At 51.1% G+C, this 26165-nt stretch overlaps 1 protein-coding gene across 3 annotated transcripts in view; it reads right to left on the bottom strand.

Annotated features, from left to right (window-relative positions):
- The window catches only part of VAV2 (vav guanine nucleotide exchange factor 2), a 149650-nt gene continuing 123485 nt past the window's right edge, over positions 1 to 26165 (bottom strand). The window contains exons 7-28 of one of the 3 annotated variants that reach the window (XM_075054863.1): positions 25152 to 25220; positions 24420 to 24520; positions 20819 to 20918; positions 19384 to 19479; positions 18868 to 18936; positions 16080 to 16166; positions 14343 to 14428; positions 13954 to 14086; positions 12676 to 12785; positions 11994 to 12095; positions 11801 to 11889; positions 10994 to 11010; positions 10598 to 10619; positions 9197 to 9324; positions 8897 to 8971; positions 8216 to 8268; positions 7386 to 7502; positions 7191 to 7278; positions 6972 to 7095; positions 5868 to 5954; positions 3572 to 3726; positions 1 to 3068 (exon numbers count right to left, since the gene is read on the bottom strand). In XM_075054863.1, coding sequence (XP_074910964.1) covers positions 3021 to 3068; positions 3572 to 3726; positions 5868 to 5954; positions 6972 to 7095; positions 7191 to 7278; positions 7386 to 7502; positions 8216 to 8268; positions 8897 to 8971; positions 9197 to 9324; positions 10598 to 10619; positions 10994 to 11010; positions 11801 to 11889; positions 11994 to 12095; positions 12676 to 12785; positions 13954 to 14086; positions 14343 to 14428; positions 16080 to 16166; positions 18868 to 18936; positions 19384 to 19479; positions 20819 to 20918; positions 24420 to 24520; positions 25152 to 25220 — 1956 coding nt within the window. In that variant the 3' untranslated portion in view covers positions 1 to 3020. Of the gene's footprint in view, positions 3069 to 3571; positions 3727 to 5811; positions 6166 to 6971; positions 7096 to 7190; positions 7279 to 7385; positions 7503 to 8215; positions 8269 to 8896; positions 8972 to 9196; positions 9325 to 10597; positions 10620 to 10993; positions 11011 to 11800; positions 11890 to 11993; positions 12096 to 12675; positions 12786 to 13953; positions 14087 to 14342; positions 14429 to 16079; positions 16167 to 18867; positions 18937 to 19383; positions 19480 to 20818; positions 20919 to 24419; positions 24521 to 25151; positions 25221 to 26165 lie in introns of those variants that run through there. The other 2 variants (XM_075054861.1, XM_075054862.1) reach the window with 2 other exon arrangements.

Below are 26165 nucleotides of genomic sequence, written 5' to 3' on the forward strand. Positions count from 1 at the left end.
TCCCCCGGACTGACCAAGTCACCTCTCCGGCCCCAGCGCGGCCGAGGAGGCTTTAGTGACAAGAAACCTGACACAAGCCTGAAGCCGCAGTAAAAACCACGGCTGGAAAAAAACCTATCAGCAAAATTACACTTTATTTTTTTTTGTTGTGGAATTTACTTTGATGTATTGTAACTTAAAAGGGTCTGGAAAAACCACATGCAAAAGGGTTTCTAAGTAGCAGCTAAAGTTTCTATTCCAGCATTACAAGCTATTCCAAATGATTTCCAAATTCCCAGCTATAAACTATTCCATAAACAGTTTTATCTTTAAACCCCCTCCACCCTACCCCAGTTAGTGCAGTGCAAAGGAAAAACCCAAGGAATTTACATATTATTTTCCAACGTATCCCATTGCAATTTTGAATGATCTGCGATGAACTAAAATATATATACAATTTTCTCACCATCATAAAAAAACTTTTCCCTTTCTTATTCACAGATATATATTGTGGCAAATGGCTGAATAATTACTTACAAACGAAACAATATTTTTAACAAGTTTCTTACAACAGTAAACACGAGAGGGAGAGCTCTCTGGAGGGAAGGGGGATTTGGCAGGGCCGGGAGGGGAGCGCAGGCAGCGGCGGAGGTCGGGGATCCCTTTGGGGCGTAAGGGAGAGTTGGTGCCGTGGTCCCCGTGACAAGAGGACGCGCTCTTCCAGAGGGATGCCCTCGCCGCCTTACAAAATCGGCCACGTTCAACGGGAGGGTCGCGTAAGGCTTTAGGATCTGAGGCATAACACGAGCCGTCGTGAGTTTGTCTCGGGTGTGCGTGTGCGTGCATCTCATCCACCCTAAATACGCCCACAGCTCCGGGAAAACGAGCGAAGCCCTTTGCTTTGCCCGGGAGGAGCAGGGCATTGCCAGCTCCCTGCTGGCTGCTCCCCCTCGAGTGTACCCCGAGCTGAGCACCGAGGGGCTGGCCGGGAGAGGTTAGCACCAAACAGTACCTTGGGAAAAGCCCCGAGCCCCCTCCGTGTCCCCGTCACCTCGCAGAGAAAGACCCCCCGTGTGCATCTGCCCCGGCCAGACCCCGGCTGCACCCACCCCACTCCCCCCGTGGCACCGAGAGCGGGGGCACTCTCGAGGCAAAGCAGGGCGGCTCTGGGCTTGTCACCGAGCGACAACATTTAATTTTCAAGTTAATATCTTCCCCTTTTCCCTAAGAGCCCCAAACTCTTCCATTTATTATCCCAAGCGGGGCACTGCTGCTCCGTTTGCGGCAAGGCTTCGGATGCAGCCGTGGTACCTCCGTGCCAGGGACCGAGAGCATCGGCACCGCTCGCCCACCCCACACCGGCGTCTCCCAGACCCGCGCCAGCGCGATGCCAAGAGCCCGCACCGGGAACACAGTGTCCCAGGGCAGGACCACCGCAAGTCCCAGGGGAACAACGTCAGGGCACGGAAGCACCAGCTCAAAATGCCACTTATCCAGAGAACCTGGAGGGCACCAGCTCAAAATGCCACTTATCCAGAGAACCTGGAGGGCATCTCCTCCAGCTCAGATATTGGATAGAGAAAAGTTGCTCCCTGTCACACACCCACACGCGGGTTTGTACATATTTGCACTTTGGAAGGAAATTCTGGAGCTGGAGAGCAAAGCTGGTGCCCGGCAGAAGACGATGGCTGGGATTTCCACCTGGCAGCTCTGCCTACCGACCACGAGGGCTGCACTTTTGGAAAGAACAGACTCGGACGGACGGTGCTCAGGACGCAGCAGCAACGCCAAGACAGACGGACCTTTACTTGACAGCAGCAGCAGTAACAGCCTGTGGGAGGAAGAGGGGGCAACGCTCACAGTCCCCCAAAGTGCACACAGCTGGGGAAGAAGAGATGCTTTCACAACGTAGCGAGAAAAATCAGGAGTTGATACAGTAGCCCTTACTCAGGTGGGTTTGCCCCCCTGAACTCAGCGAGGTGGGATGTGTCAGGGCTGCAAGAAAAATCAGCCTGGCTCGGAGAGGGAGGGGGTCCTGCCCGCAGCAGGACCAAGCTGGGAGCAAAGGCAGGACAGACCCACGGACACACGCTCCCGTCCGCTCCTCTGCGTGTACCCGGTGCCTTGGTGGCCTCCAAAACCCTTGTGTGGCAAAGTGCATCTCCAGTCCTGTAACGTGCCGAGACCTCGTGCTCACCAGTGGGACCAGCCTGCACCCTGGGCTGCCCCCTCCGCCCGCAGCAAGGCTGGTGGGACCCAAGGTGGTTGTAAAGCAAATGGGCTTGGGATGCCAAAGTGGCTCTTTCCCCTCCTGTCTGACCTGGAGGTCCACTTCCAGCCTATGTCTGATGGTCAAAACGCGCTCCTGGTTTCGCAGCTGGCATCCTTCAGCGACGAGCAACAGCCCTTTCCTCCTCCCGGGTCGGGTATCCCCGCTCTGCCCCCTCGTCCCAGCCGCAGCACGGTGCTGCCAGGCGCTGCCGCATGGCTACCAGGGAGACTGCCAAAATCCTGACCCGGGGAGCCCACCCGAGCAGCGTGGCAGGGGGACCGCATCATCTCCTTGGGGCCGAGTCGCTCCCTCCCCTTAGAAACCCCCTAAATTCCCCGGGCATCCACCCGGGCACAAACCTTCAGCCTCACCCTCCCACCACCATCACCACAGCGGCTTTTAAAAAGACCTTTAGTAAAAGAGGTTTGGAGGACCCCATCCTCCGGTGGGCACCGCACAGAGTCTCTCAAAGCTCTGTCCATGCAGGGAAGCGCAGCTTTCCCGGGACTCTTCTGCAGCTGCTACACGAACATTATCCGACGGACCATCAATCTTCTATACACGTAACAGGAGCGAGGCCGGCGGCGGCCCCGACGCGCGCGCACACACACACTGTACAGAGGAACGGATCGCTAAAGAGTCTGCGAGAGCAGTCCTGGGACGTGTCCGGCCACGGCTCACGGGGAGCTGCGGGCGTCGGGACAAGTGTGCACGGTCTGCAGCGGCTCGCTCCGGGCGTTCGATGACTTTCCATCCGACATCCCCGCAGTCATTGCACCCCCTCTTCTTCCACGTACGTCGAGGGAAACCAGCCAACCTGTCGGGGAAGCGGAGAGGTGAGCTGGAGACTGGGGAGCTCAAGGGACCTCCCGTGCCGTCACCGGGACTATTCCCCCTCCGCCACACGCTGTTCCCGGTGAGCCATTTGTACGGTGCTGGATGCGCCCACATCCCGATGCACGGTGCAGCGCGGCCGTTACCCTAATTTGGGATGGAGCTAGCAACTATATATTGCCTCAGACACACGGGTCATCTGCAACATATAAGGGATTAGGACATGACAATCTGTGCCCAGTGCTACAAACTCCGTGGGACATCGGGCACCGCACGTCACTGTCACACAGCACCGACCGGCGACGCTGCGGTGGCTCTCGTGAGAAGAACGCCCACCCAAAAGCCAGAAAAGAGCAAGAAGGAGTGAGGCATGTCCCCCTGCCCGTTGCTGTCCTGACAGCAGGTTCTGCTCCGGCTGGGCACGTTGAGAGCGGGGAGCACCGCGTGCCGCAGAAACGGGACGGGACATTATCCGGCTGCACTCACTCTGCCGTTGGTTTCCCCCTTCCACCATCCCTGGTCCCCGCCAATCCTGCTGTAGATCTTCACCACGTCACCCTCTCGCAGCGAAAGCTCCCGCATGTCCCGCGCCGCAAAGTTGTATCGTGCCACCGCCGTCCCTATGACCCGTGGGGTGAACACTGCGAGGGGACAAAGCAGAAGGAGTCGGGAGATGTCCCATCGTGCGGGACCGGCCGAAGCCTGGGGAAAGCTTGGTGAGGTTCAACCTGGGTTTTCCACGACGGCGCTGGCTCCCATTGCAACGCCGTGAGCCGGAGCAGCTCGGATGGCAGGGCTGGTCTCAATCCGAACCGCTCAGCCCAACATGGACTGGGGTGGTTGGGATTAAACTGGATTCCTGCTGGGCTTTAAACAGTTCTAAGGGCTTGGGAAGCCCCTCTCTGCTGACCAGGAGAGTCCAGGACGGGCTGTGACCCCGTTGGTGGGGATCGCTGGGGTGAGGGGCACTTTTGTGAGAAGGGAAGGAGGTGGTGAAAGAAAAGATTTCATAGGAATACACGATCATTAACAACGAAATCATGGAAAAATCCTGTTCCACCATTAATGTCAGGTCTGGCTGCCACACAGCTCCCAGCACCTGATGGGACCACCTTGTGAAAAGGAGATTTGGCAAACAGCTTGTATTTAAACTACTTCGAAAAACTGAGTTACTGGGATTGGATTGTCCTAGAGATGCTGAGCAAAACCCTCGTGTTTTGACATGGGAGGAACAAGCTGCAAACCCACTATCCTCCCTGCTCCTGTCCCTGCCAGGGAGCAGCCAGGGCCCTTGGAAACTTGGTTCCATAACAGACTAAAAAGTGCAAAACCACCCTGCAAACCCTAACGCTGACCAACAGCTTGTCGTAAGAAGTACAGCCCCGTGAGCTGTCCCGGGACCCGACCTCCACCAGCACAGCCCCAGCACCACGGATCTCCATCGCTTCAGGCAGGGGATGCTCGAGGGAGGTACAAGGAGGAGCAGCAGTGCGGGGGGTAAGGCAGGGGCAATGTTCAGCTTCCCTGCCCCATAGTTTGGGCAGGGAGAAGGAGGGCTGGAGAGCAAAGGTGGGAGGGATGGGATGGGCAGAGGAGGAGAGGAATGCACGTCCTCTGAAGTTTGCAAAAAAAAAAAACCAAACCCCACCCTGGAGGGATGTCGTGTTTTGGTGAAGCTACCCTTTTTTGTCCCAGGAGTTTCAAGGATTAATTTCAATTCTAAAAATTTGCAAACCGAGGTTGAACTAAGTTTGAGGAAAAGCTTTGCCCAGGTTTTCAGCTCTCAGGATGGAAGGAGATGAGGATGGCGATGGAGACGGTCCAGACACACAACGTGCAATCACTGGAAGGCTCGTCCGTCCTCGCCACGCAGCCAGGCTGGAGAACGGAGCGAGAATCACGGCAGCTTTGAACTCTTTCATCAGGAGCTTGCTCAGAGCCCATTGCTGCACAAATTACTTTCTTCAATAGTTTCTATGCAGTTAAAGGGTTTCAAACCCCCAGAATTATGTTCTAATACTTTGAAAAGTTAAGTGTTCTTCCCAAACACAGCACCAAGGAAAGCACGTGTGGCTTTGCCCGTGATTTTCCCTGTCCAGCCTAAAGAAAATACTGAAAGGGAAAAGCTTAAACAGGAAGAAACGAACTGGCACGATTTTGCTCTGATCCCTGCCAAACAGGGAGGAAGACACTGGTCTGTAACACATTTAATCAATGGGGTTCAAAGGCCGGAGCAGCAGTGCGCTCTCTGCAGGGAGGCTGAGCCCCAAACTACATTTGACAGCCCAGGTCCCCCCCGACCTTCTCAGCAAGGGGCTCCTGAGCAGCCTCAGATACCAGAGCTCAAAAACTGCTGGACATTGAGATGTTCTCCTTGTACAGCAAGAAGAAATGGTCTGGAAGATGGTGTGATGCCAATGCTCGTTCGGTGAAACACACAGGATAAACAGGTCGAGCTTGAAGTACATCATGAGATCCCAGTGTGCTAGATTCACTTTTTCATTAATTTTAGCCCCCTTTCCCAAATAGTGACAACTCCATCTTCTCCCTGCCTTAATTTTGGGGAGATGGGGGAGTGCGTTTTGCTTCCAGCCAAGCCTTGGTTAAATCAACTTATTTCCAGGCTGTGCTCCAGGGCAGCACTGGGGACCCCCTGAACTGCCTGCGAGTGATGGAGGGACAGCGGGAACCCCGCAGGTCCCGCTGGTGATGGCTTTCAAGCTGGGGATGCTGCAGCCTGGGAAAGGCGGCAGGTCTCTCCGGTGGGGAGAGGCACTGGTACCTGACCAGAAGGGACTGGAGGAGCTCTGAGAAGAAAAGTTGAGGCCCTGAGGACTGAGAAAAGAAAAGTTGTAGGAAGCGCAGGAGGCTGCAAAGAGGTTAGAGAAAAACAGAAAGAGGCAGAACACGCATTAAAAAGGAAATAAAAAAAAAAATTTATAATGCACAACACTTTAAAAGCCGACGGAGAAATAAAGGGCAAAGCATGCGGATGGTCTTGCACAGGGGCTTGGAGCTGGGACAGCCGGCAGCAGGTCAGGTCGCAGCCCCGCAGCCAGCGTGGGGGCTCAAAAGTCATCCTAGGGTTGTATTTCATGTAAAAGGGTATTTAATCAACTTTTAAAAACTACCTTCCTTCAGTATTCTTTTTAAAATATACCATGGAAAAAGTTTTCAAAAATGCATTTTTCCCCACAAAGCAGTTATTTCTGTACTCAGGCTTTTAGACAAAATGGAACATTTTGCACTAATGCACATTTTGCTTTCCATTTGTTTCCATTTTTTTCTTTTTCTTAGTTTAGGCACAGACTTACCATTTCTCCCATCATCTCCATTAAAGGAGTCCCACTGGGATTCAAACCATCACAAGTCACACTGGAACCGGATCCATTAAAACACACGCGCAACAACCCACGTGGGCAGGTAAGAGACGATCTATCCCGCTAACAGAGCATCACGTCTCTGCTCACAACCCGCAGGTGGAGGGGCTGCCCTTGCAGCCGCAGCTCCTCTCTCAGCAGGACCAGGGGGTGGCAAACCACCCCCGAGCACAGGGTGCAAAACCACAGGAGGGAAACCAGCCTCCCCCAGCAAAAGCTCTTCCTAGGAGGCTGCACCCGCTCCGCAATGCCGCACGAGCTCGGAGGAGCAGTGCCAGGCGGCCCCAGCTCGGCTGGACCCCCCCAATCCCACCACCTCCTCTAAGACTTGTCCTCAAAATGCCACCAGCCAAGCAGGTCACTCGTTTACAAACTGGGGAGCTCAAGCCCTATAGCAAAGCTATAAATCCCTTTGTCCAGACGATGCTCCTACACCTTACTGAAAGGGTGAGATTTCCCATCAGAAGTTTAACGGCGCCTACTCGCGTGGCTGAGCTGGGTTTTACCTGGAGAGCGGGTGAATGTCCTGGAGGTAGAGCGCTCCCGAGATTTATAGGGGTATTTCAGCGTTGTGTCCAGCTGCTTGAAGCTCTCCTTCAGCGAGTGGCTCTGGTAGTACTCGACCAGCTCCTGGGAAGGATGGAGAAGCACCCAGGTGTCTCCACCGTTCTCTGCCTGACTTGCAGGGACGGTGCACACGCTCAAAAGGGGCTACAAAAACCTACCAGCAAGCTTTCAAACTTCTTGGCTTCCGTGATGTGAATCCAGTTGTCCTTCTCCACCACCTTGATGTGCTTCACCTCCTCGTTGAACCTGCGACGGGTAGCAAAGGCACTCAAGAAAACGTAGCCGCGTGCTCCAGCCCTGTCTCGCCCTCCGCGAGCGAGCAATACTAAATTACTAAATGAAGTATTACTCACTTAATACTGATGGCAAAGCGCTCGGCCTCGGCCGGCCGCTCCCGGATCAGGTAGGTGCCGCTGACGTGAGACTTGAGCAGGTTGTCCGTCTGCTGCCGCTCCATGTTCCCTGCGAACCTGAAGCCCAGAGGTTAATTAATTAATTTAATTAACTGAGAATGAATGCGTATCTTTAAAATAGGCATGTTTCAGACAGAAAGATACATCTTTTTTTAAAGGCGTGAAGTTCGAGAAGGCAAGTAGCGAAACAGGTCTCATCCAAAACTTCATGAGCAGAAAGGAAAGTGCCCCGAGATATAGAAGAAGCTGCTCAGCCACTGAACAGAGAGGGTGAGCAACGCAGTGTGCAACCTCTTCCCCTTGATGTACTTTACACCTAGAAAATCCCACTAATTGGGAATCGGTCCCCAGGTAAAAAAAGCTTCAGCGGGAGCTGGGGATAATTTAGACTCATGAATTTGCAAACCTGGCTGGAGCTGAAGGGAAGGAGCAGGAGGCGAGCCAAGCGCAGACCCTCCCACCGAGGCAGGAATTGCTTCCTTCCTCCCAAAACAGTTTTCCGGGCACAGAAAATGGAAAGAGAAACCAGCAACTCTCCTTTTGCCTCTGACCCTCTCCATCAGTGAAGAAATCCCTACTGACGCTGCAAGGGCTGCACCAGGGTTCAACACCCAAATGCCACTGCAGCGGCTGCCGCGGGGCCGCAGGGGAGGCGGGATGCAAAGCATTGCGAGCCTGCATTCATAATTCATTATCAGGGTGGATTCCTGACAAAGTAACAATTAAAAGGCAAGGGCGATATAACTTTATGGCCAGACGAAGGGACTCACCACGGATACGCTGTGTAGTCTATCTCCCGCGAGGGCGGCCGGCTGTTGGGAGGCTGCAAAGAGAGTATTGCTTATTACTGATGAGCCAGCGTCTCGTCGGGCTATAGACTGCACGCGAGACGCTCCTCTTCACGGGAGGGTTTTCATCTGCCAAGCCATTTCTGAATTATTGGCTTCGGCAGCGGAGGGCAGTGTTGCAGCTGAGCACTTCTCTCTCAGCCTCCCAGCTGTGATGAGCACGCAGCGTTTTTTCATTTACCTGAGCGTTTTTTAATTGGGAAGCAGCTGACAGCATTACAAAACACAGTAAAAAAAACGCCAAAACCAAAGAAATAAAATGCAGTTTTCCTGTACTGTGACTGATCTTGAGTACTCTGGTCCCGAGTCACCTCTGCAGAGGAGGAACGGAGCCTGGACCTGGTCACGCCAACCCCAACCTTGGGAACGGGGCTGAGACCAACTTGGCCAGACATTTGCAACCATGGGATGACGGATCCACTTCCCTGCTAATTCGGCCACAGTAAAAGGCCACATTCAAAGTCCAGGGGCTTACTGGAAGGACCAAGGGTCTCAAGCAGAAGGCTGAGAAGAGTGACAGGCACCACCGGAGCAGCACCCTCCTGTGACAGCCCCCAGCACCCACCCTGGCACTCCCGGCTCCGGCTCCTCTTCGGCACTTACCCTCGCATCAACGGGGCAGGGTTTTACTGACGAGCTGGGAAAATAACCCGACTTCTTCGTCTGCAGCAGCCGCCCCTGCAAAGCCAAGCCGGGTATCAGATTGGGACGTGCATGGGGTAGCAGTGTTTTTGTCGTGCGGGGATGGGGACAGGCTCCAGACTGCCTCACAGCCCCCCCTGGCCCTGGCTTTGAACCCCCACCACATCCCTGTGCTCTGGGAAAGCCCACAAATAAAAGGGACAATGCAGAAGTCACTGGTTTAAAACTTCCTGGGAATTTTCGGAGAGGAATCGTTCTCACCTCCCACCATGGCGAGTCGGGGTCCCCCCTCAGCAGCTCAACCACGTCCCCAATTTGAAATGTCAGCACTGGCTTCCCGGGGGGGGCTGGGTTTCCGTGGTAATTCTGAACCACCACCATTTTAGGACCTGGGAGAGAAGCAAAACAGTTTCATCACCTAGACCCTGTTAGAAAAAACAAAACAAAAATACCCCTCCTGAAGCCTGTTGTTCCTTATCCTGTGAACCACAAATCTAGCGGCACCAGCAGGCAGGATTTTGGGGCAGAAAGCATGAAAGCAGAAAGGAACAGTGCCCACAGCGAACTGCCTTGGCTCCCGCAGTTACATGGATGATTGAGTTCCCTGAGCAAAAATAAACCCGAAAAGGACCCAGCCAAGCCAAAGCTCTGACTTCCAGCCCTGCACCTGGACTTGAACCTCGATGCCCGTCCGGCACCAAACCCCGCCGGATTCAGCGGTGACACCCGTGATTGCAAAAGGGACCAGCAAACACTCGGCTTCCACTGAACTTCAGCCAGACCCGGGACCCAAACGCCCCTGAAGCTCGCAGTCAAAGTCCAGTTGTCTTGCCAACAACTGCACATTAAATAAGCTTCCCCAACTGCAGTAAAACCACAGTGTTTATCTTCAGAATGCTTCCCCACCTCTGCCTCTCCCCGCCCAGCGAGAGCACTCTGTACTTGCTTTTTTTTTTTAACCACCAATTTGATTCAGGTTTCTTTTTGCCAGGCTTGGCTTTCCTTTCATCAGAAAAAGCACAAAAACAAATTGTTCCTTCTCCTTCAAGCCAGAGCATGGGCAGGGCAGGCCCACCACTCCGTCTAGGCTAGTTTTAAGCAAAGGAAAATTAAAAAAAAAATTGCAGCCACCATCACGACTCACAGCCCCATCAGAGAGCAGCGCCTGGAGCTGCGCATCCCTGCAGCACACCGGCCACACGCCGGCAGGGCGATGCTCCCCATCAGCAACAAGCCTCCGTGCCAGAACGCCTTTGGTCCGCTTTGAAGGACGCTCTGGCGCAAGGAAATTCGGCAGGCTTTGCTCAATGATGGGTGCGGGGTGCAGAAGCTTTACTCGCACGGCAGAGCAGGCCAGGGGCACGAAAGCACCCGACGAAACGACGCGGTGCTGGTGGCCGCAGTGGGCGAGGGCTGAGCCCAGGGAGAAGCCGGGTCTTCCCGCAGGAGACCCGACCTGCTGCTTCGGGGAGTAGGGACAGGAGAGACCTCGGCACCCCATCGCTTGCCGTGAGGGTGGCACAGGACCCTTCTGCTGCTGCTAATGCTCTTTTCTGGTTTTGGAAGGAGCTTCCCCCTCCCACATGCTCAGTTTTAGGGACACCTGCAGCCACAATCAAGACACTTTCTGCTTGCCCTCCTGCAACACGCTAACGCCCTTACCAGGTCCAGCACTGAGTGAATCCTGCAAAGAGAAAGGAAAAAAGTCTCCGTGAGGACTCGGTGGTCTCAGCTGTCTCCATGAGCACCCGCCCGAAGCCACTGGGATGAGAAACCCTGTCCCAAACCCCCCCCCCGGTACCTCCCAGCCCATGGTGCTTGCCCTTGCTGGGTGCTGGCACCCCCCCCCCCCCCGAGAGCTGTGGTGCTGCACAAACCGGGCCAGTTTTAGGCTGGAGAAGAGGCCATCAGTCTCCAGTCCTGCCCCCCAGGTTGCTGGGACCCCCCTGAGGCTGGTGCTGGCTCTTCCCACGAGCTACTCGCACCCGGACCAGGCAAGGATACAGGCTCTGCCCCAGGCAGAGGGGGATGCGGGAAAAGGGCCATCAAACAACATACCTGGTCTGCTGAAGAACCTGCAAGAGAAATGATGAAATAAGCGGTTAATTTAACAGTTAGCCCCCATTTTCTGTTTCTCTTGATGCTGTGAGTATCAATAAATAGGCATCAGTGCTTGAACTCGATGGAGGAAGCACAAAGCAGAGGCTGGGGTCGCTCGAGTCATCTCTTTGCACTGGGTGGGCAAGACCTGGGGAGGGACTGGAGCCGGACAAGGACATTTTCTCACTTGTGCAAAGTTCTGCAGTTTTGTTTCCTCCTCTGTCCACTCTTCACCCAAAACCTCCCTGAAGCCACCCCGTGACAGTCCCCGGCACTGAGCAGTGCCAGGGCTCTGACCCAGGTGAGCAGAGACGAGTCACAGGTTTGCCTGGTTTAGACCAAGGATTCAAATTTTTGCCATATTATGGGGCTTTTGGGATCTGGAGATGAGGTTTCTCCTCACTGGCAAGGTGATCCCTGGCACAGACCCTCCTGCTTTCACTAACTGATGTCTTCTGATGAAGAACTCATCATCTCTCTTAAATGCCCTCCCAGGACGAGGGCTGGGTGCGTCCCACCTAGTACAGAGACCTGCTGCCATCCTCTGACATACATGGGATATGAATCCCTGGTTTTGAGGCTTTTGGTTGGCTTGCTTGTTTTTCAAACCACCAGTCAATGCGAATTACAGCCCTGGGAGGCAGGTGGCAGGGTACTTAGATTTTGTTACGCATTAACAAACATTAGTGCTTTATAGAGCAAATCTTTCAGATCGTTTACATGCACCTCCTTGGCACAAACTGCTAATGATGTGAAATAACTCACCGATCTTGCAGGGAGGAATGATCTCCAAGCACTCCTTATGAGCACCCGCTCCACATTTGGGGCAAAGATAGCCCTGGTAGAAGGTTCCCCTGTACAAAAAAAGAAGTCAGAAAGTCCTAATTCAGCCTCAGCTTTGAGATTTTCTTTCTGTGTTTTAAGGAAGATGCAGAAAAACTGGAAGGATGTTGCTCACCTTAGGAACATCCTGCAGGCTTTGCAGTTGGTAGTCTTTTCAAATGTGTACATCTGAAAGTTATGGTGATTTGCATTGGCTTTCTCTGGCTTTATGTTGGACCTAAGGAAAAGGACCAGGGCATTATCAACCTGTCCCTGTGAGTCACACTGCACTCGCAGCCTGTCACAGCAGCTCCTGTTTGCACTTCAGTCAAAATATGGAAACCGTAAGGACAGGTAGGAAATCAAGTGTGAAAGCAGACTCAGGGCTTGACTGTGCAGAGAGAGGATTTTGCCCTTCAACCTTCCCGTGGGACAACATTCACGGATTTCACCCTTGCCCGAGTCAATCAACAGCCCAGACCCACCAGCGCAGGGCCAAACCCTGCTCTGCTCAGGACCGGTCCCCGCAGCAGCAGCCCTCCTCCTGCAACCCCTTCCTCCAGCCCCAGGTCTGACACCACGGCAAGGTGTTATTTTAGAGATGTACCACCCATGCTTTGGTGCAGACGCTCGGGGTAGATGATTTCACGCTGGACCCAAGCTCCCTTTGCACAGGGACCCATCCAGCAAGCCCACGCGAGCTTCCCCAGCACAGGCTTTGCTATCGGAGCTGGTCTCCAGTGACCTGCTGGTCCAAGACCCAGTTTCCCAGTGCTTGGCAACTGCACGCCAGGGCTAGAGCAACCACTCATGCTCACATTGCCATTTCAAACTGCTCCATCCATTTCCTCTTCATTTCCTCCGTCTTGCAGAAGAACTGGAAGCCCTGCTTCCCCTGAAGGTGAATTAGGTAGAAGCCGTATGACCACTGCAAGAGAAAACGAGAGAGCTGATCAGACGGCTACGCTCCCAACAACTGAGCAGCAAAACTCACTGCGCTTTTATTCAGGCGCCTTAATAACTGCTCTCAGTGCCTGCCCCTGTCCCTTCTTCTGAAGGACTGCTGAACCTTTGCAAAGGTAACAGCAGGGAAGGAGGAAGAAGAGCTCTGTGTTTCTCTAACACATCACAACTAATGATGCCTGAATCAGCTTGGCACTGTGCACTAGGGCCAAATAGGATTTTATGGTGGCAGATGAGAGAACCCAGATTTTTCTGCTCCAGTGGATCCTCCCCAGCCATTATATCTCTCCCTGACAGCAACTGACAGCCCAGGAGGAACATCTGACCTGCCCACTGCACATATGCTCTACCTGTCTCATTACAACACTGCACAGAAAAACATGAGAGAAAATTGTGTGCTTTGCTTACCATTTTTCCATGAGACTAGGAAAGCATAGGAGAGCAAAAGTGGAAATATATTTCATTAAAACATAAAGCCAGCAGCATTTCTTCAGCATCCAAGTGGCAAAATTGGCTATTCTTACTCAAATATCACTTATCCCATCTGTACAATACCTCTTCCCATTGCATGTAAGGGGATTAAGCTAATGGGTCTCTGCTAAACCCATAGCTGGGAGGTTTTCCTTCTTGGCTGCCGACTAAGCCTCAAACCACCTGCAAAATGATGTTCGTTCAGTGGTAACCATGCTCCGAGTGCCGATTTTGGCAGGCTGGACGGCAACGCTCACGCTGCCTTTCCAGGCTCCTCCACCCCGTGACTCCTGGGAGCGAGAGCATCCGGATGGACCTTCCCTGCGGCTCTCCTCTCCACCCCGTCTGACGTTTGCTCCCTGCCAGTCCCTCGCTGCCGGCAGGCCAGAAAGCAGGGAGCAGCTTCCTCTCTCCTAACTCCAAATATCCCAGCCTCTTCTGGGCTGTTTTGCAAGGATGGAGGTCAAGGATCAAGCCCAGCCCCACATCCATAAACATTTCTCAATGCTCTGTAAGGCTGCCCTGAAAGCTGAGCATTTATTTTCCAGCTTTTTTGCAAGCTCTGTTTCTATTTTAAAAGGCTAATGGGAACGTACTACCCAAGGACTGGCCAAAACAGCTCCAAAATGCTCTCCAGCAGAGCTAATCCTTGGTCCACCTACCTTCTTAATGTCCTTGTTATTCATAGGATCATCAGTCATCTTGTGGAAGAGCAGCTCAATAATTTCTTTCAGTTCGTAATTGTATCCTTTCCTTTTGCAGACGATCACCACTTTATCAAATAAAAATAAATACCTGCCCAAAGCAAGCAAATAAACAAGCAACCCAGTCAAACATCTCATTAAAGCCCCCACTCAAGGGGAACTATTTGGAAAGTTCTGCGGCGCTTCCCAGCCAGCGCAGCTCAATGCTCTAACCGTGCTGTAATTTCACATCGACGGTGGTTTCTGACAGTGCTACTCTAGCCAATAACTGAATAAATAAGCACAAAGCGAATCGCCAAATGAAGACACATTTAGTGTGGGAAATCTTCTGAGCGTTGCTCACTCACCTGTCCTGCTTGGTGTGGTTGACGATGGAGCGGACCTTCAGCTCGCCATCGATCTTCGGCCTCCCGAACTCCTCCAGCTTCACTTGCTGCAGAAAGCAAAGCAGGGCTGAGAACCGCAGCCAGGGCTGGGACGATGCTTTGGAGAGGTGGAAACCCAAAACCTGCCCAGATCGCATGGTGTGACGGGAGAATCCCCACCAGCCCTGCCTCGAGCTGCCGAAGCTCCAAGGCTCAGCAGTCAAAGCATTTTTGCAACGTTTGGGATCCAGAAGGCAAAACCCTCACAAAATAAGCTGTTTTCCAGGGGTTTCTACAAAACCAGAACCAGGCCTCTTGTAGTTTTGATTCCCATCCTGAACCAAGACTGGAGGTTTTGGGGAGGCTGGAACCCAACCCAAGGGTTTGGTCAGTTTGTCTTTCAGCTCAAAAGCCCTTACAAACGTTGCTCGGTACAGCACGAGCCATGGAAATCAGTCCCCTTGCACAGCTCTTACTAGAAAAAAAATATTGTGAAGCATCACCACTGGTCAGGAAAATAAATATTTCACACAGCTGTGTGTATAGTCCGTAATTATTTCATGTGGGCTCTGTATACATAACACCAATCGCTCCAAAACATCCCCCCTGGTACAATAAAAGGAAACCCCAAGCAGAACGTGCGTGGGATTGATCTGCAGACAGGAGTGACTGCTTTGCTAACATCTAATCTCCTGCATGTCAAACCTGCTCTCTGGCTGCTGCAAGGAAGAGAAGTGGCTGTTTCATGACCCCATTTACATTCCCATTTTTACAGAGCACGATGTCTGATTATTCGCACCCATCAGGATTATCATGACTGCTTCAATCAAAACCTGTGAGCCACAACAGCCCATATCCCACTGGAGAATTTTGCAGATTTCCCTGGAAAATGAAGGATTTTTTCTCTGTCTGTTAAATAACCATCCATTAAAAGTTCATTGTTTTCAAATGAAGCCAAGGCTTAAAGTCCCCCAAACCCAGGACCCCTCTGGGAAGCCCCTGGGGTGGGCAGCCCCGGGCATCTCCCTCCATCAGCCCTTTTGAAGCATCTCAGGTGTCAGCCCCAAAATTGCATTACCTTGGTGTAAAGCGTGACGGTGGAGCAGCTGCACCCGCAGCTGACCAGCCCTCCCCTCCCACAAATTGGGGAAAAAGCTCGTTAGCTTAAAGCTCTGCCACTAAATATCAAATTAATGGGCTTGTTCAGGGCTAAAGTAATGGGTTGCACAGGGTGGGCTGATGCACAGTAATGGGACTGACTGATACCTCTGGAGTTTGGAGAATGAGATTCTCCTTAAAATATCTGGTTGAGATTTTGGGGATTAGCTGCGTTTTCACATGTGCCCTTCTCCTCCAAATGGGCCTTGGTACACTTTTGGTTAATCTCTGTCCTCTTAACAGCAAAAGAAAACCCATTTTAAATAGCAGACAGATAGCTTATTTGGGGAATTCTTGGGTCCTCTCTACTCTAATAAGATGAGAAAAATTTGGAGAAACGTTTTCAGTGTAACACCACCAAAAGAAGTCACCCTCCATCACAGCCAAATCAGTTTTGTAATATAGCAACCACTTCTGGACCGTCAGCAAAAACACTGTCAATGACGAGGGAGTGTCCGAACACACAGGGATCTTTCTTGGGTAGCACATCAGATTCAGTAGTAGTTGCACAGAAAAAGCAAATCAAATTAAAGCTGGGAGCAAGAGGATTTTCCAACTTACCAGATTTTCTATAGAGCTCTGAAATTCACTTATTTTCTTTAAAGTCTCTTTGTCCCTCTTTACTTCATTTATGTACATGGCCAAGTCCTTAAAAGAAAAGCAAATATTGATATTTATTTTCCAGATTCAACTAGTACCTTACCAAAGCAGAAAACACACAACCCTGGCTCCGTGAAGCTGCACTCCCCTCCACTCTCAGGAGTCAGACCAGGCTTCAAGCAGCAGCCCGGGACACAGGTTTTTTTGTGCTTGCACTGCTGAATCAGGCAAGTGCTGCAATTTTTATCATTTCCCAGAAGAGGGCAATGCATGAATCCAGTGCAGCACAGCAAACCCGACCCATGGCTTTTACCTGGCGAGAGCCGGGGCGAGCAGCCAGCATCCCTTGCCTTTGCACCTCCGCCCGGCAGCATCCTTCCCTCCCAGCTTTCATCACCGTAATTCCCTTCATCCCCCCGAATACAAAAGCTGCGAGAGCCAGTCTCTGCTGTCAAAACATCCACGTCTGTAAAATAACTGCTTTGGACACCTGGCTGCACGTTAGCTGTGAACAGCGTTTGACCTAGCTCTGCCTCAGTTGCTCCGGATTGCACCCGAACTGGTGAGAGCGCTGGGATGCTCACGCTCCGTCCTTCCCGGGGACACCCCGCAAGAGCATCCCCATCTCCAACACCTCCGGGCCTCCAGCATCTCCCACCACGCAAAGGCTATGTTGTAAAATACGGAGACACTCGATGGAGCTTGTTCCGCCCTGAAAAATTCCTTGCTTACCCAAATTTGGACACATCAAAGAGAAAGAACCCTATCCCTTCCATTCAAACAACTTCTTACACCCTTCGGAGCGTATTTTCTGTGTCTGCTTGCTTCTTGTCTGCTCCCTGCCTCCTTGTCCTCAACAATAGCTCTTGTCAGCTTGGATTAAATCTGAACACGGGATTTTTGAAGACATCCCCTCTGGGTCAGACCTTCCTCAGCTTCCCAACATAAGAAGGGTTAATCACAGATGATAATCACAAATCTACGTGACAATACTTATAACGTCACAAAATACCCCACCGGGCCGGAGGCAGGGATGGTTATGAACAATGACAAAACCAAAAGCCTTATGAAGCAGCATTCTCTATCGTGCTTGAGTTTTTGCTCCCTCCTGTACTGGCCGTCTCCTATGCAAACTGGAAACACAATCCCAGGGTCGACCGTGACTTGAAACAGGGACAGCAACGCGCAAACTGGGGCTGCGGGATTTAACTGGGAACTTGCTTCGCCCCCACCATCACCCGGGGGCTCAGTTCTGTGCACTCAGGTGGAGGGTCAGTACCTGCACCAAATACCCCCATGTGCAATTTTTTGGAGCAAATAAATCCTGCCCCCGCTTTGTGCAAACAACTACCTATGCAAAATAAAAGGGAGGTGAATCCCTTTGGGAAACGTAGGTCTATTCGCCCCCCCTCCCCGGCTCTCGCCCCAGACAGCAGCAACGTCTGCTGCCTACCACCACCGCAGACAGAAAGGCTGGATTTGTGATGAAGAACATTACTTGTAAGTTAAGCCTTGGTTTACAGATCAATTAAAACCAAACTGCACAGCTTCCTATGCCCCTGCGGAGCCCGGTGCGGTCTGAATTGCACCTGCGCATTCCTGGCGATGGGGCGACGAAACAGAGAAACCTCACTGATGGCTATGGGCAGCTTCCTGCAAAAAATGCTGAGACTGCAGTGCAGCCGGAGCGTATATACATTTATTTAATAGCAGTGGTATCGGTGGGTGCCGTATTATGAGGCATAAGCAGAGTTTAACAACTGTCACCAGGTTTAGTGTTCATTTGAGGCCACGGCCATGTGTTGTGCAGCAGCGGGCTGCGAATGCAACGTCCTTCAAACAACCTTAACTTTAAAGCGACCTATATATCGGCTCTGGATCCCCGGGCTTGCAGGGAGAACGGCTGAAAAGGTCACCCAACTTATGTAAGTGCTGGGAAACGCAGTGTTATTACAAAAGCTGCAGCTCAGAGGGAGAAAACAAAGCGACCTGAGAACACAGGAGCAAGCCCAGGGATGAATCCTGCAGTGCTCTCCAGAGACAAAACCTGGATTTAATGATCATCCTCAAGTCAGATTCTGCTGACGATGATCCCACAGTGTGAGTGTGCAGGGGTAGATGTATCCCAGTCAGAAAACGTTTGGATGATTTTATTTTTTGCTGCTGATGGTTTTCCTAAGATCTTGGGGGTTTCAGCTGAAAGCTCAAAAAAAACTTTAAACAAAGCAAAATTTTGACACCAGAAGTCTTCATTTGTGGAAAGAGAATTTTCCCCTTAACAACAAAAAATACTTGGATAAAAGGATTCCCAACCGGCGCCTGGATAACAGCGTGCAGGCAATGCTCCGCACAGACGTGGGCACGGGCTCCCATTTCTGCAGTACTCCCCAACTTGCTGATATGGCTGGCGCTCCTCCAGATCCCTCCCAGCAAAAACAAGAGCCGAATCTGGCACAGCCTCTATACACACAATAGTAATTAGTGAAAAGTAGTAGTTTGTCAACAAATACCCACTTCCTCAGCTGCTTAAAGAGGAAGATAACAGCGATGACTACCGATCTGCTGCAAAGCAATCCCATCAACTGGCAATCAATATACACACGCATGTCCAAAAGGAGGAGACGCTGCCTTCCCTCGGGCTGTTGGATGGTTTTTCCATCTACGTTTTTGTTTTACAGAAGCAGAGGGTCCCGCGCTGTGATGCATCCCAAGCCCATGCAGCCCCGCTGCCGCTCTCGTCCTCCCGTACCTGCATCGCCTCCAGAGCCTCCTTCAGCTGTTGCTTCTCTGGTCGGTCTGATGAATGGCTGAGCAGCTCCTGGAAAAATAATTAAAAAAAGGGCGTGGGTGTGCTCACGGGCAACGGCTGCCTGCTGCCAGGCTGGTGGCAGGGATGCCAGGGCAGGCGGCTGCGGCTGCAGCCGTAGGACGGGGAACACGCCAAGCGGCTGGTGCTCGGGAGATCTGTTACACGGAGTTGACGGGAGGAATTTCACACATAATCAGATTATATGCAAGCTTATTTTATATTCATTAACTGCCTCTCGTGGCTAACAAGTGCAGAATTACCCTAGGTCACCGTACTTTAAGAGACAGCACAAATATTATGTCGTGTTAAGTAGCTCTAGTAATTATTTCATTTGAAGAGGAGAAAAAAAAAAAAACCTCTCTGCATTTGGCAATGATTCACTCTCCAATGTAAAAGCCAAAAGGTGCTACAGCGAGGATGGCAGCTGGAGAGAAGTGCCAAGGCTGAAACACTTACTTTTAAAAGGAGATGGTATTTCAAAACTCTTTGCATTGGAACCACCAGCAGATCTTGCAATTTAAATTTCCCGTCCTGAACCTTTAGTGTGCATTCCTGTTAAAGAAATCAATGAATCAGCAGTGAAGCAGCTGGGGAAAAACAATGGCTCCCCCACAGAAAAAGCCTCCGGTGTCCCATGGCTGTTATGTTTTCCTTCTGTAAACTCAGTTCTGATGACAAATGGCTCGTGGTCCCTGCACGCACCCAGCCGGGGCCAGGGCTCCCACCGCGGAGGTTCTCGAGGAATAAACCACAGGGGCTGGACCCCAAAATACAGACATTCTCATGCAACTGAGCTACTCCAGCTTAATGAGATACTGCTCATTAGGGGAGCACACAAATGCTCTCAGACCTCGGGAAATGTCAAATGAAACACATTAGCTTAACTCACCTCCTCGATGGCTTGAACTAATGCATTTTATTTCTGAGGGGCTGGGAGCAGGCACGCAGACAGTTGCTGTGGCTTTGCTGATAAGCATTAAGTCATTAAGATGAGCTAATGTGATCGCAGGAAGTTTTGCGACTGTTACCTTCGCCCAGACCCATTTAGACAGGGGACTCTGCTGCGCTGGCTGAGACCCCCTGCGTGCCCCCCCAGGAAGATGACGGGAGCTGCCATGAGGGAGGGAGAGAAAGGAAAAGCATGGGAGCAACTGGATGCTACAGCCACCGATCCAGAGAACACGTTTTACAAAATTATGAAATGCAGTTTTATCTCTGAATTGGGTTGCTACTTTTGCATGGAAAATCAAAGAGCGTTTGCAGAAAATGAGGTAACGTGTACAGACAGCCCAGCAAATTCAGATTAGCATCAAGACCAAAGCAGGAATTAAAGCTGGGTAAAAACAGCAGCTCAAACAATGCATCCCTTCTGGGGCTCCTTTGATTTACTTAATATCTGGATCAGCCCCTATTTACACTAAGCCTTTACGCTGGGGAGGGAGGACAGGGGAGTAATCTGGGCATTCACCTGGGGACTCGGGTTTGCCTCTGACTGTCCCTGATGCTGCGTGTGACCTTGGAAAGCCACGCGGCTCCCGGCTCGGGGATGCTCAGTGCCTTTGGGTCTCCCTGCGTGACTCAAAGAGGAATTTGTCCACAGCCAATCCCTCTCTAATGAAGTCACCTGGCTTGTTTTAACTTGGATAAACTCAGGGGAGGAAGGACAGAGAGCACGTCTCGGGGGGAGATGAAGGGGAAAGCAGGGGATCAGGACAAGATAACAGCCAGCTTTGTCCCCTCTCTGGGCAGCACAGACTCACCCCCACATCCCTCCCCTCTCTTGCTAAACCAAACATGCCCAGCACGCCGTTCTCGGCTCCAGCAAGTCCTTCCAAAACCTGTGACGAAGGGGGTGGACAGAACTTTGCCCCGATGTCCCCTGCCCGCTCACCTCCACCTTCTGCCTGACGTCCTCCCTGTTGGCGAGGAGGTGGTTGAGCGTGTTTTGGGCATACTCCATGTGGCTGCAGTACTTGCCGTAAATCAGCAGCCTGTAGAGGGGGAAATCACAAATTTAATCGGAAACACTTGCTGGCAGTTATAACCTGTTATAAAAGATATATATACTTATATACAGTGAAAGGACAAGGCAAACAGCTATTCCCCCATATAACTGCTTAGCAAAGTATTAACACTCTTTTACTGCACGGCTTTTTAACATTTAAATCTTTTGAAGTTTCCAGAGCTGGAGCCCGTGGGGGTGATTCAGCTCATGATAAGCAGAAGGGGCCGAGTGGCCAGAGGAGCCCGTTTTTGGAGATACGATGGCTCATCCCTCCACTCCCGAGTGGGATATATTTAACCACTGTTTCCCAAGAGCTGTGCTTTCGGAGCACCACAATAATAAAGGGAAACCCAGCTCCACACTGAAAGACCTTTCCTAGACCAGGTTACAAAGTGGCTCTACAAGAGGTACCCGCATCCCAGGTATGACAGCCCAAATATGAAAAAAAAACCAGCAAAGACCTGGGGCCCCATCCCTGCCCAAGCCGCCAGTCACCGCTGGTGCTCGCCTTTCCCGGGGAGCGGCTCCGACCCCCGCGAGGGTCTGCGGATTAACGAAAACACGAGGAGGGGGTCTGCGCTGAACCCCTGGCAATCCAACCCCGCGGCTCCTCGGCTGCGAGTCGGCTTTTTCTCATGACTACATCATTGCCATAATCCCCTTGATGTCTCGATAGGCGCCGTGCCCCCCCGATGGCCACGTGCCAGTTTTCCAGCTGTGCCAGATTAGCACCAGGGCTTGTGAAGGCAGGGCAGGGATGCGCTTCGAGGCTAAAGGACAACAAAAATCCATTTCCTTAGAGCGTTTCTGAATGCAGCTCGCTCAAGCCCAGGTATTCATCTCCCCAAAAGCCTTCATTTCCCGAGTCACAGCTGCTCACAGCTCAAAGAATGATTGCCACCACCGTGGCTGATGTGTGCCCCTCTCTCTGGGGGTTTCTGGGTATTTCACCAAGTAAGGAAGAAGGCAAGAAACTCTTGATTATTGAGACATGCCCAGAATGGATGTGGGTGTTGATAACTTGCACCTCATCAGAGAATGAGAGGCTTCAGATCCCCTTAAAACCCAAGGACACGTTTTAGAAAGCTCGTTGCTCCTTGCAGGATGGGCCACAGGGAGCTAGAGATCAAGAGACTGGGTAATTTGGGAAAAGAAGTTTGTCAGAGCCTTTGAAAACACAGTGAAGCTCTGTATGGACACACCGGGCTATAAATTTAAACACCTGACACAAACAGAGCAGTTTGCTGTGGATTCCCCCTTTTTCCTCCAGTTCAGTCATTAATCCTGCACGACAGGTTTGGGTTTTCCCCCCCTTCCTTCCCATTAACTGTATTGCTGCTGATAAGACACATTTTCCATCACACGCTGCAACTCATCCATTATTTCGGGGCCTCGTCTCTTGATGGAGATGATCTGGGAGCACCTGACCCGGTGTCGCTCCGTAAACGTGGGACTCTCAGACGCCGGCAGGGAACTGAATAGAGAGATTTATGGGAGCCGCAGTCCCGGGCGAAGCAGCAGCCAATACAGATTATTCTTCTGCCTTTTCCCCTTGACAACTTCTGAACATGCACAATAATATCTACCTTGCCAGCACTTGGAGAGTTTCAAAGAGGCTTCAGGAGCATAAATTCAAACCTCCGGCTTTCAGAAAAAGGGATTTACAAAATATTTCCTTCCAAAAAAAAACCCAAACCCCAAACCTGCAAAGTGGAGGAGCAATACATCATTTGGCTGGGACGTCTCTGAGGATGCGTAGGGAAGCAAGAGCTATTTGTCACGAATACATTTGATGGAGGAAAGTCTTATATACAGGGACCAAGTGGGGACTCTGGAGGTCCATGTTCCCTTCTTGGTGGGACAAGACCGTCTCCCCAGCTGAGCTCACCTTCTCCTCCCACACCCCCATTTCCTTGCTGTAAAATGTGGTATCATCGTCTTTCCTGACGTGGGACAGGACCCTGCCTATTTAGACCAGGTTGCTCCAAACTCTTTATCCCCGAGAGCCTGGTTTTGGGGTCTTCTCCAAGCCAAAACTCCCCCAAAAAAGCAGTTTCCCACAACACTGAGGTCCCCGAGACCCCCATGGGCTGAATGCAGCTTCGGAGCCACTATTGCCACCTCACCAGCCGTCGGTCTGGCTCCTTCTTTCGCCTCTCAGGAAGGCTTTTAGGTCCCCTAAAAAGCTGCTTGCAAACTCCATTAGGAACTGGGTCGGTTTGTTCACCCACCTGCATGAAACCCATCAGCTACAAGGGCTCTGCTGAGCTCCCACCAGCAAATTAATGGAAGCAAACACTTATTTAAAGGCTGTCGGCCCAAAAATAAGCCTCATGCTCCCACGCAGCCATACGGATCTCCCTGAGGAGTAATGTCACCTCCACGACTCCTGCCTGCGTCCCATCCCTGCTCCCTGCCTGCACAGCTCCATCCCGAGCAGAGTCAGCAGCATGCACGGAGCCGAGCCAGGAATTAGGAGATCAAAATCACCTGAGTTTTATGAGTATTTTTAAAGTATTTGCATTCTTCTTTGAAAACTTTTTTTTTATATAATCCAGAAAACATTCCCTTTCTAAAAAGAGGCGCTGTGAATGATGAATATGTGACCTTACGGTGTATTATTAATGCAGATGGTATTTCTGGAGTTATTGACTTCTGAATGGCATTTCTGTGTCTAGACACTGGTTTAATCACAGTGAAATAACACCCTGGCATGATTCCACAATGAATCAGGCCTTTGATTAGTATTAAGGATATTAAAGGCTTTTATTAACCTTATCTTTGTGTTCTGGTGTACTCCTGCTTGCAGCTGCCAAAACACAGAATCTATTATGTTTGCGAAAGCAACTTTTACATTTATTCATCATGCAATAGGTGCGGGACAAGAGCAGCGCCAAATATGTGATTTTTTTAGAGTGAGCAATCACTTTGATCTAACCAGAGCAAAGTCTTCCCTGCAAAGGAGTCATCCTACCACATCACAGGCCCTCAAAGCCCCGCTGCTGCTGGCAGGAGAAGACTACACTAAACCCTTGAAGGCGAGTGAGGTTTTACTCCATCCCGACTCCCCATAATCGTAGCATTCCTCTCTTTAGCCCCTCTGATACATCCCTGTAAACGCATTGTACGTTCAGCCTGCAAAACAGCCCGTCTCACATGGGATGCTGTGAGCCCAGCAAAATTCAGCTGCAGACAAGGGCTTGCATGAAAAAGCATCCACGGGAGCCACAGCGATTTAGCCAGGTGGATCAGAGAGGAGATGTCCCAGCCCCTGCCCCTGGGTGACCAGACACGGTTGTGGCTGGATTTGGTTGCTTAAGTGTCGGCACCAAGTGATGTTTCAGCTGCCTGAGAGCATCTACCTGCAGAGGATGCAAAACTGGTCTGCTGTGACAGGCACTTCTGTTCCAAACTCTGAAACGGACCCTGCAAATATTAACCCATATCTATTAAAACTGGAGCTGCCTAAAGACTGGGTTTCCTTTACCTCTCTTTGAATTCCAGAAACACTTTTGCCAGGCTGCTTCCTCCAGACATCATAGAGACGTCGATGGCTCTCAGGAAACTGAAGTGCACTTTAATTAGGTCCTAAAACGATGAAACAATCAATACTTTAAACAGATCCGAAGTGAGTGGGCAAACAGAGCCTAAAGAAATGCACATTCACTACTTAATCAGGCAGTCATTTTCTCTTCTCTTTTTTCCTCTTTTTAGCTGCTTTTAAAATAAGTCATTCTGGTGAGATGCAGCCCTAAAGGGCCAGGAGAGCAAGGGTGTAATTCCGCCAGGAGGTTATACAGTGATAAATGCCCCAGGATTCCACGTGTATTAAAGTCCCTTTTGCAGGTCTGGAGGGAGCAGAGGAGACGGGCAGGCTCCGACCCAGACCTCGTGCAAGCCAGCGTGGAAATAAATCCCTTCATCACAGTGTGCCCAAACCATCTCTAAGTACAGCTACAATACACAGCCCCAGCCCTGGAACATCCTCCGTATAAAATTGTTTTCTTACCTAGAGTTCATATAATCCGCAACTCTAAAATTGAGTGTTAAAAAATATCTCCTAAACCCGTTCAAGCTCCACAGCACATGAAGGACTGAACCTCTGTACAGCTGAATGCACAAATCTAACGTGAAATCTGAAAGCCTTCTCTTAAGCAGGAAGAGGGCTGAGCTGCTGTGAAAAGAACAAAGATTTAAGCCACACTGTCTATGCCGTTACCTCCAAATTGATAAAAATAGCTTCCATGTCTTGGGGAGTCAGTACCAGCCTCAGTGGGTTCATATAGTTCTGCAAGAGGTAAATGGAAAAGGAATTGAAATACTGGAGAGGAGTGAACAAGTTTCCTTCTGCGCAAGTGAGAGATTTTTCCCCGCTTCACGTGAATTTAAGCATTTGCAAAGGCAGGTGAACGACAACGCGTTTGGCAAGAGGGGGCTGTGCCAGGGACCCACGCAGGAGCCAGGAACCCCCGTGGGCTCTTCTTCCCTCCAAGCTCCCCTTGGCCCCCGCAGCGCTTCCAGGCACGGGAAGGTGCAAGACCCCCACCCGTGGGTGGGCACAGCCCCCTCGCCCGCTAAATCTACGGGGAGAGGAATTTAAATGCGCACAGTTTCTTCACCTCGCTGCAGTTCTTGGCTGCAGTTGGGAAGCGCTCGGAAACATCTCTTCAGCACTTTGATTATCTCACTAGAATTTTGCCCTTGAAAAAGCGCCGGTGATGTGATTACATTGGAAATGCCTTTCTGAACAAATACATATTAATAGAAACGTCTACATGACTTGTAACTACAAAAAAGCCCCGATGCAATGCACCAAAGACAGGACCCTCTACCCATAACATGCTGTCAGAACCTACTAAGCCTTCACAAGCTTTTTTAATGGATGTCAAAGCGATAATTTAACTCTTCCTTTATACACTGAACCAGAAGGGCTGTGGCTGTTTCCAAGGCACGAGGGTTATTTACATAAATGACATGTACGTTGGGACATTTTCATGGAAAATGGGAAATGTCGCTTCATCGCGCCCGTTTTGCTCACAGCTTCTTTGTGGGAACTTTCAGCCGACAGAGGCAAATAATTGCAAAAGGGGAGGAAACAAAAGCGTTAGGGTGATTAATAATGGCAGCTTGATTTTCACTATTGTTCTTCATTCCTGCTGCTTTCCTTGGAGCAGAAACCACCTCCAGGCTCCAGCCATATCCACGACTCTGCTGTCTTGCTGAGGTGTTCGTT

Source organism: Buteo buteo, chromosome 23 (genome assembly GCF_964188355.1).
Source record: "Buteo buteo chromosome 23, bButBut1.hap1.1, whole genome shotgun sequence".
Classification (NCBI taxonomy): domain Eukaryota; kingdom Metazoa; phylum Chordata; class Aves; order Accipitriformes; family Accipitridae; genus Buteo; species Buteo buteo.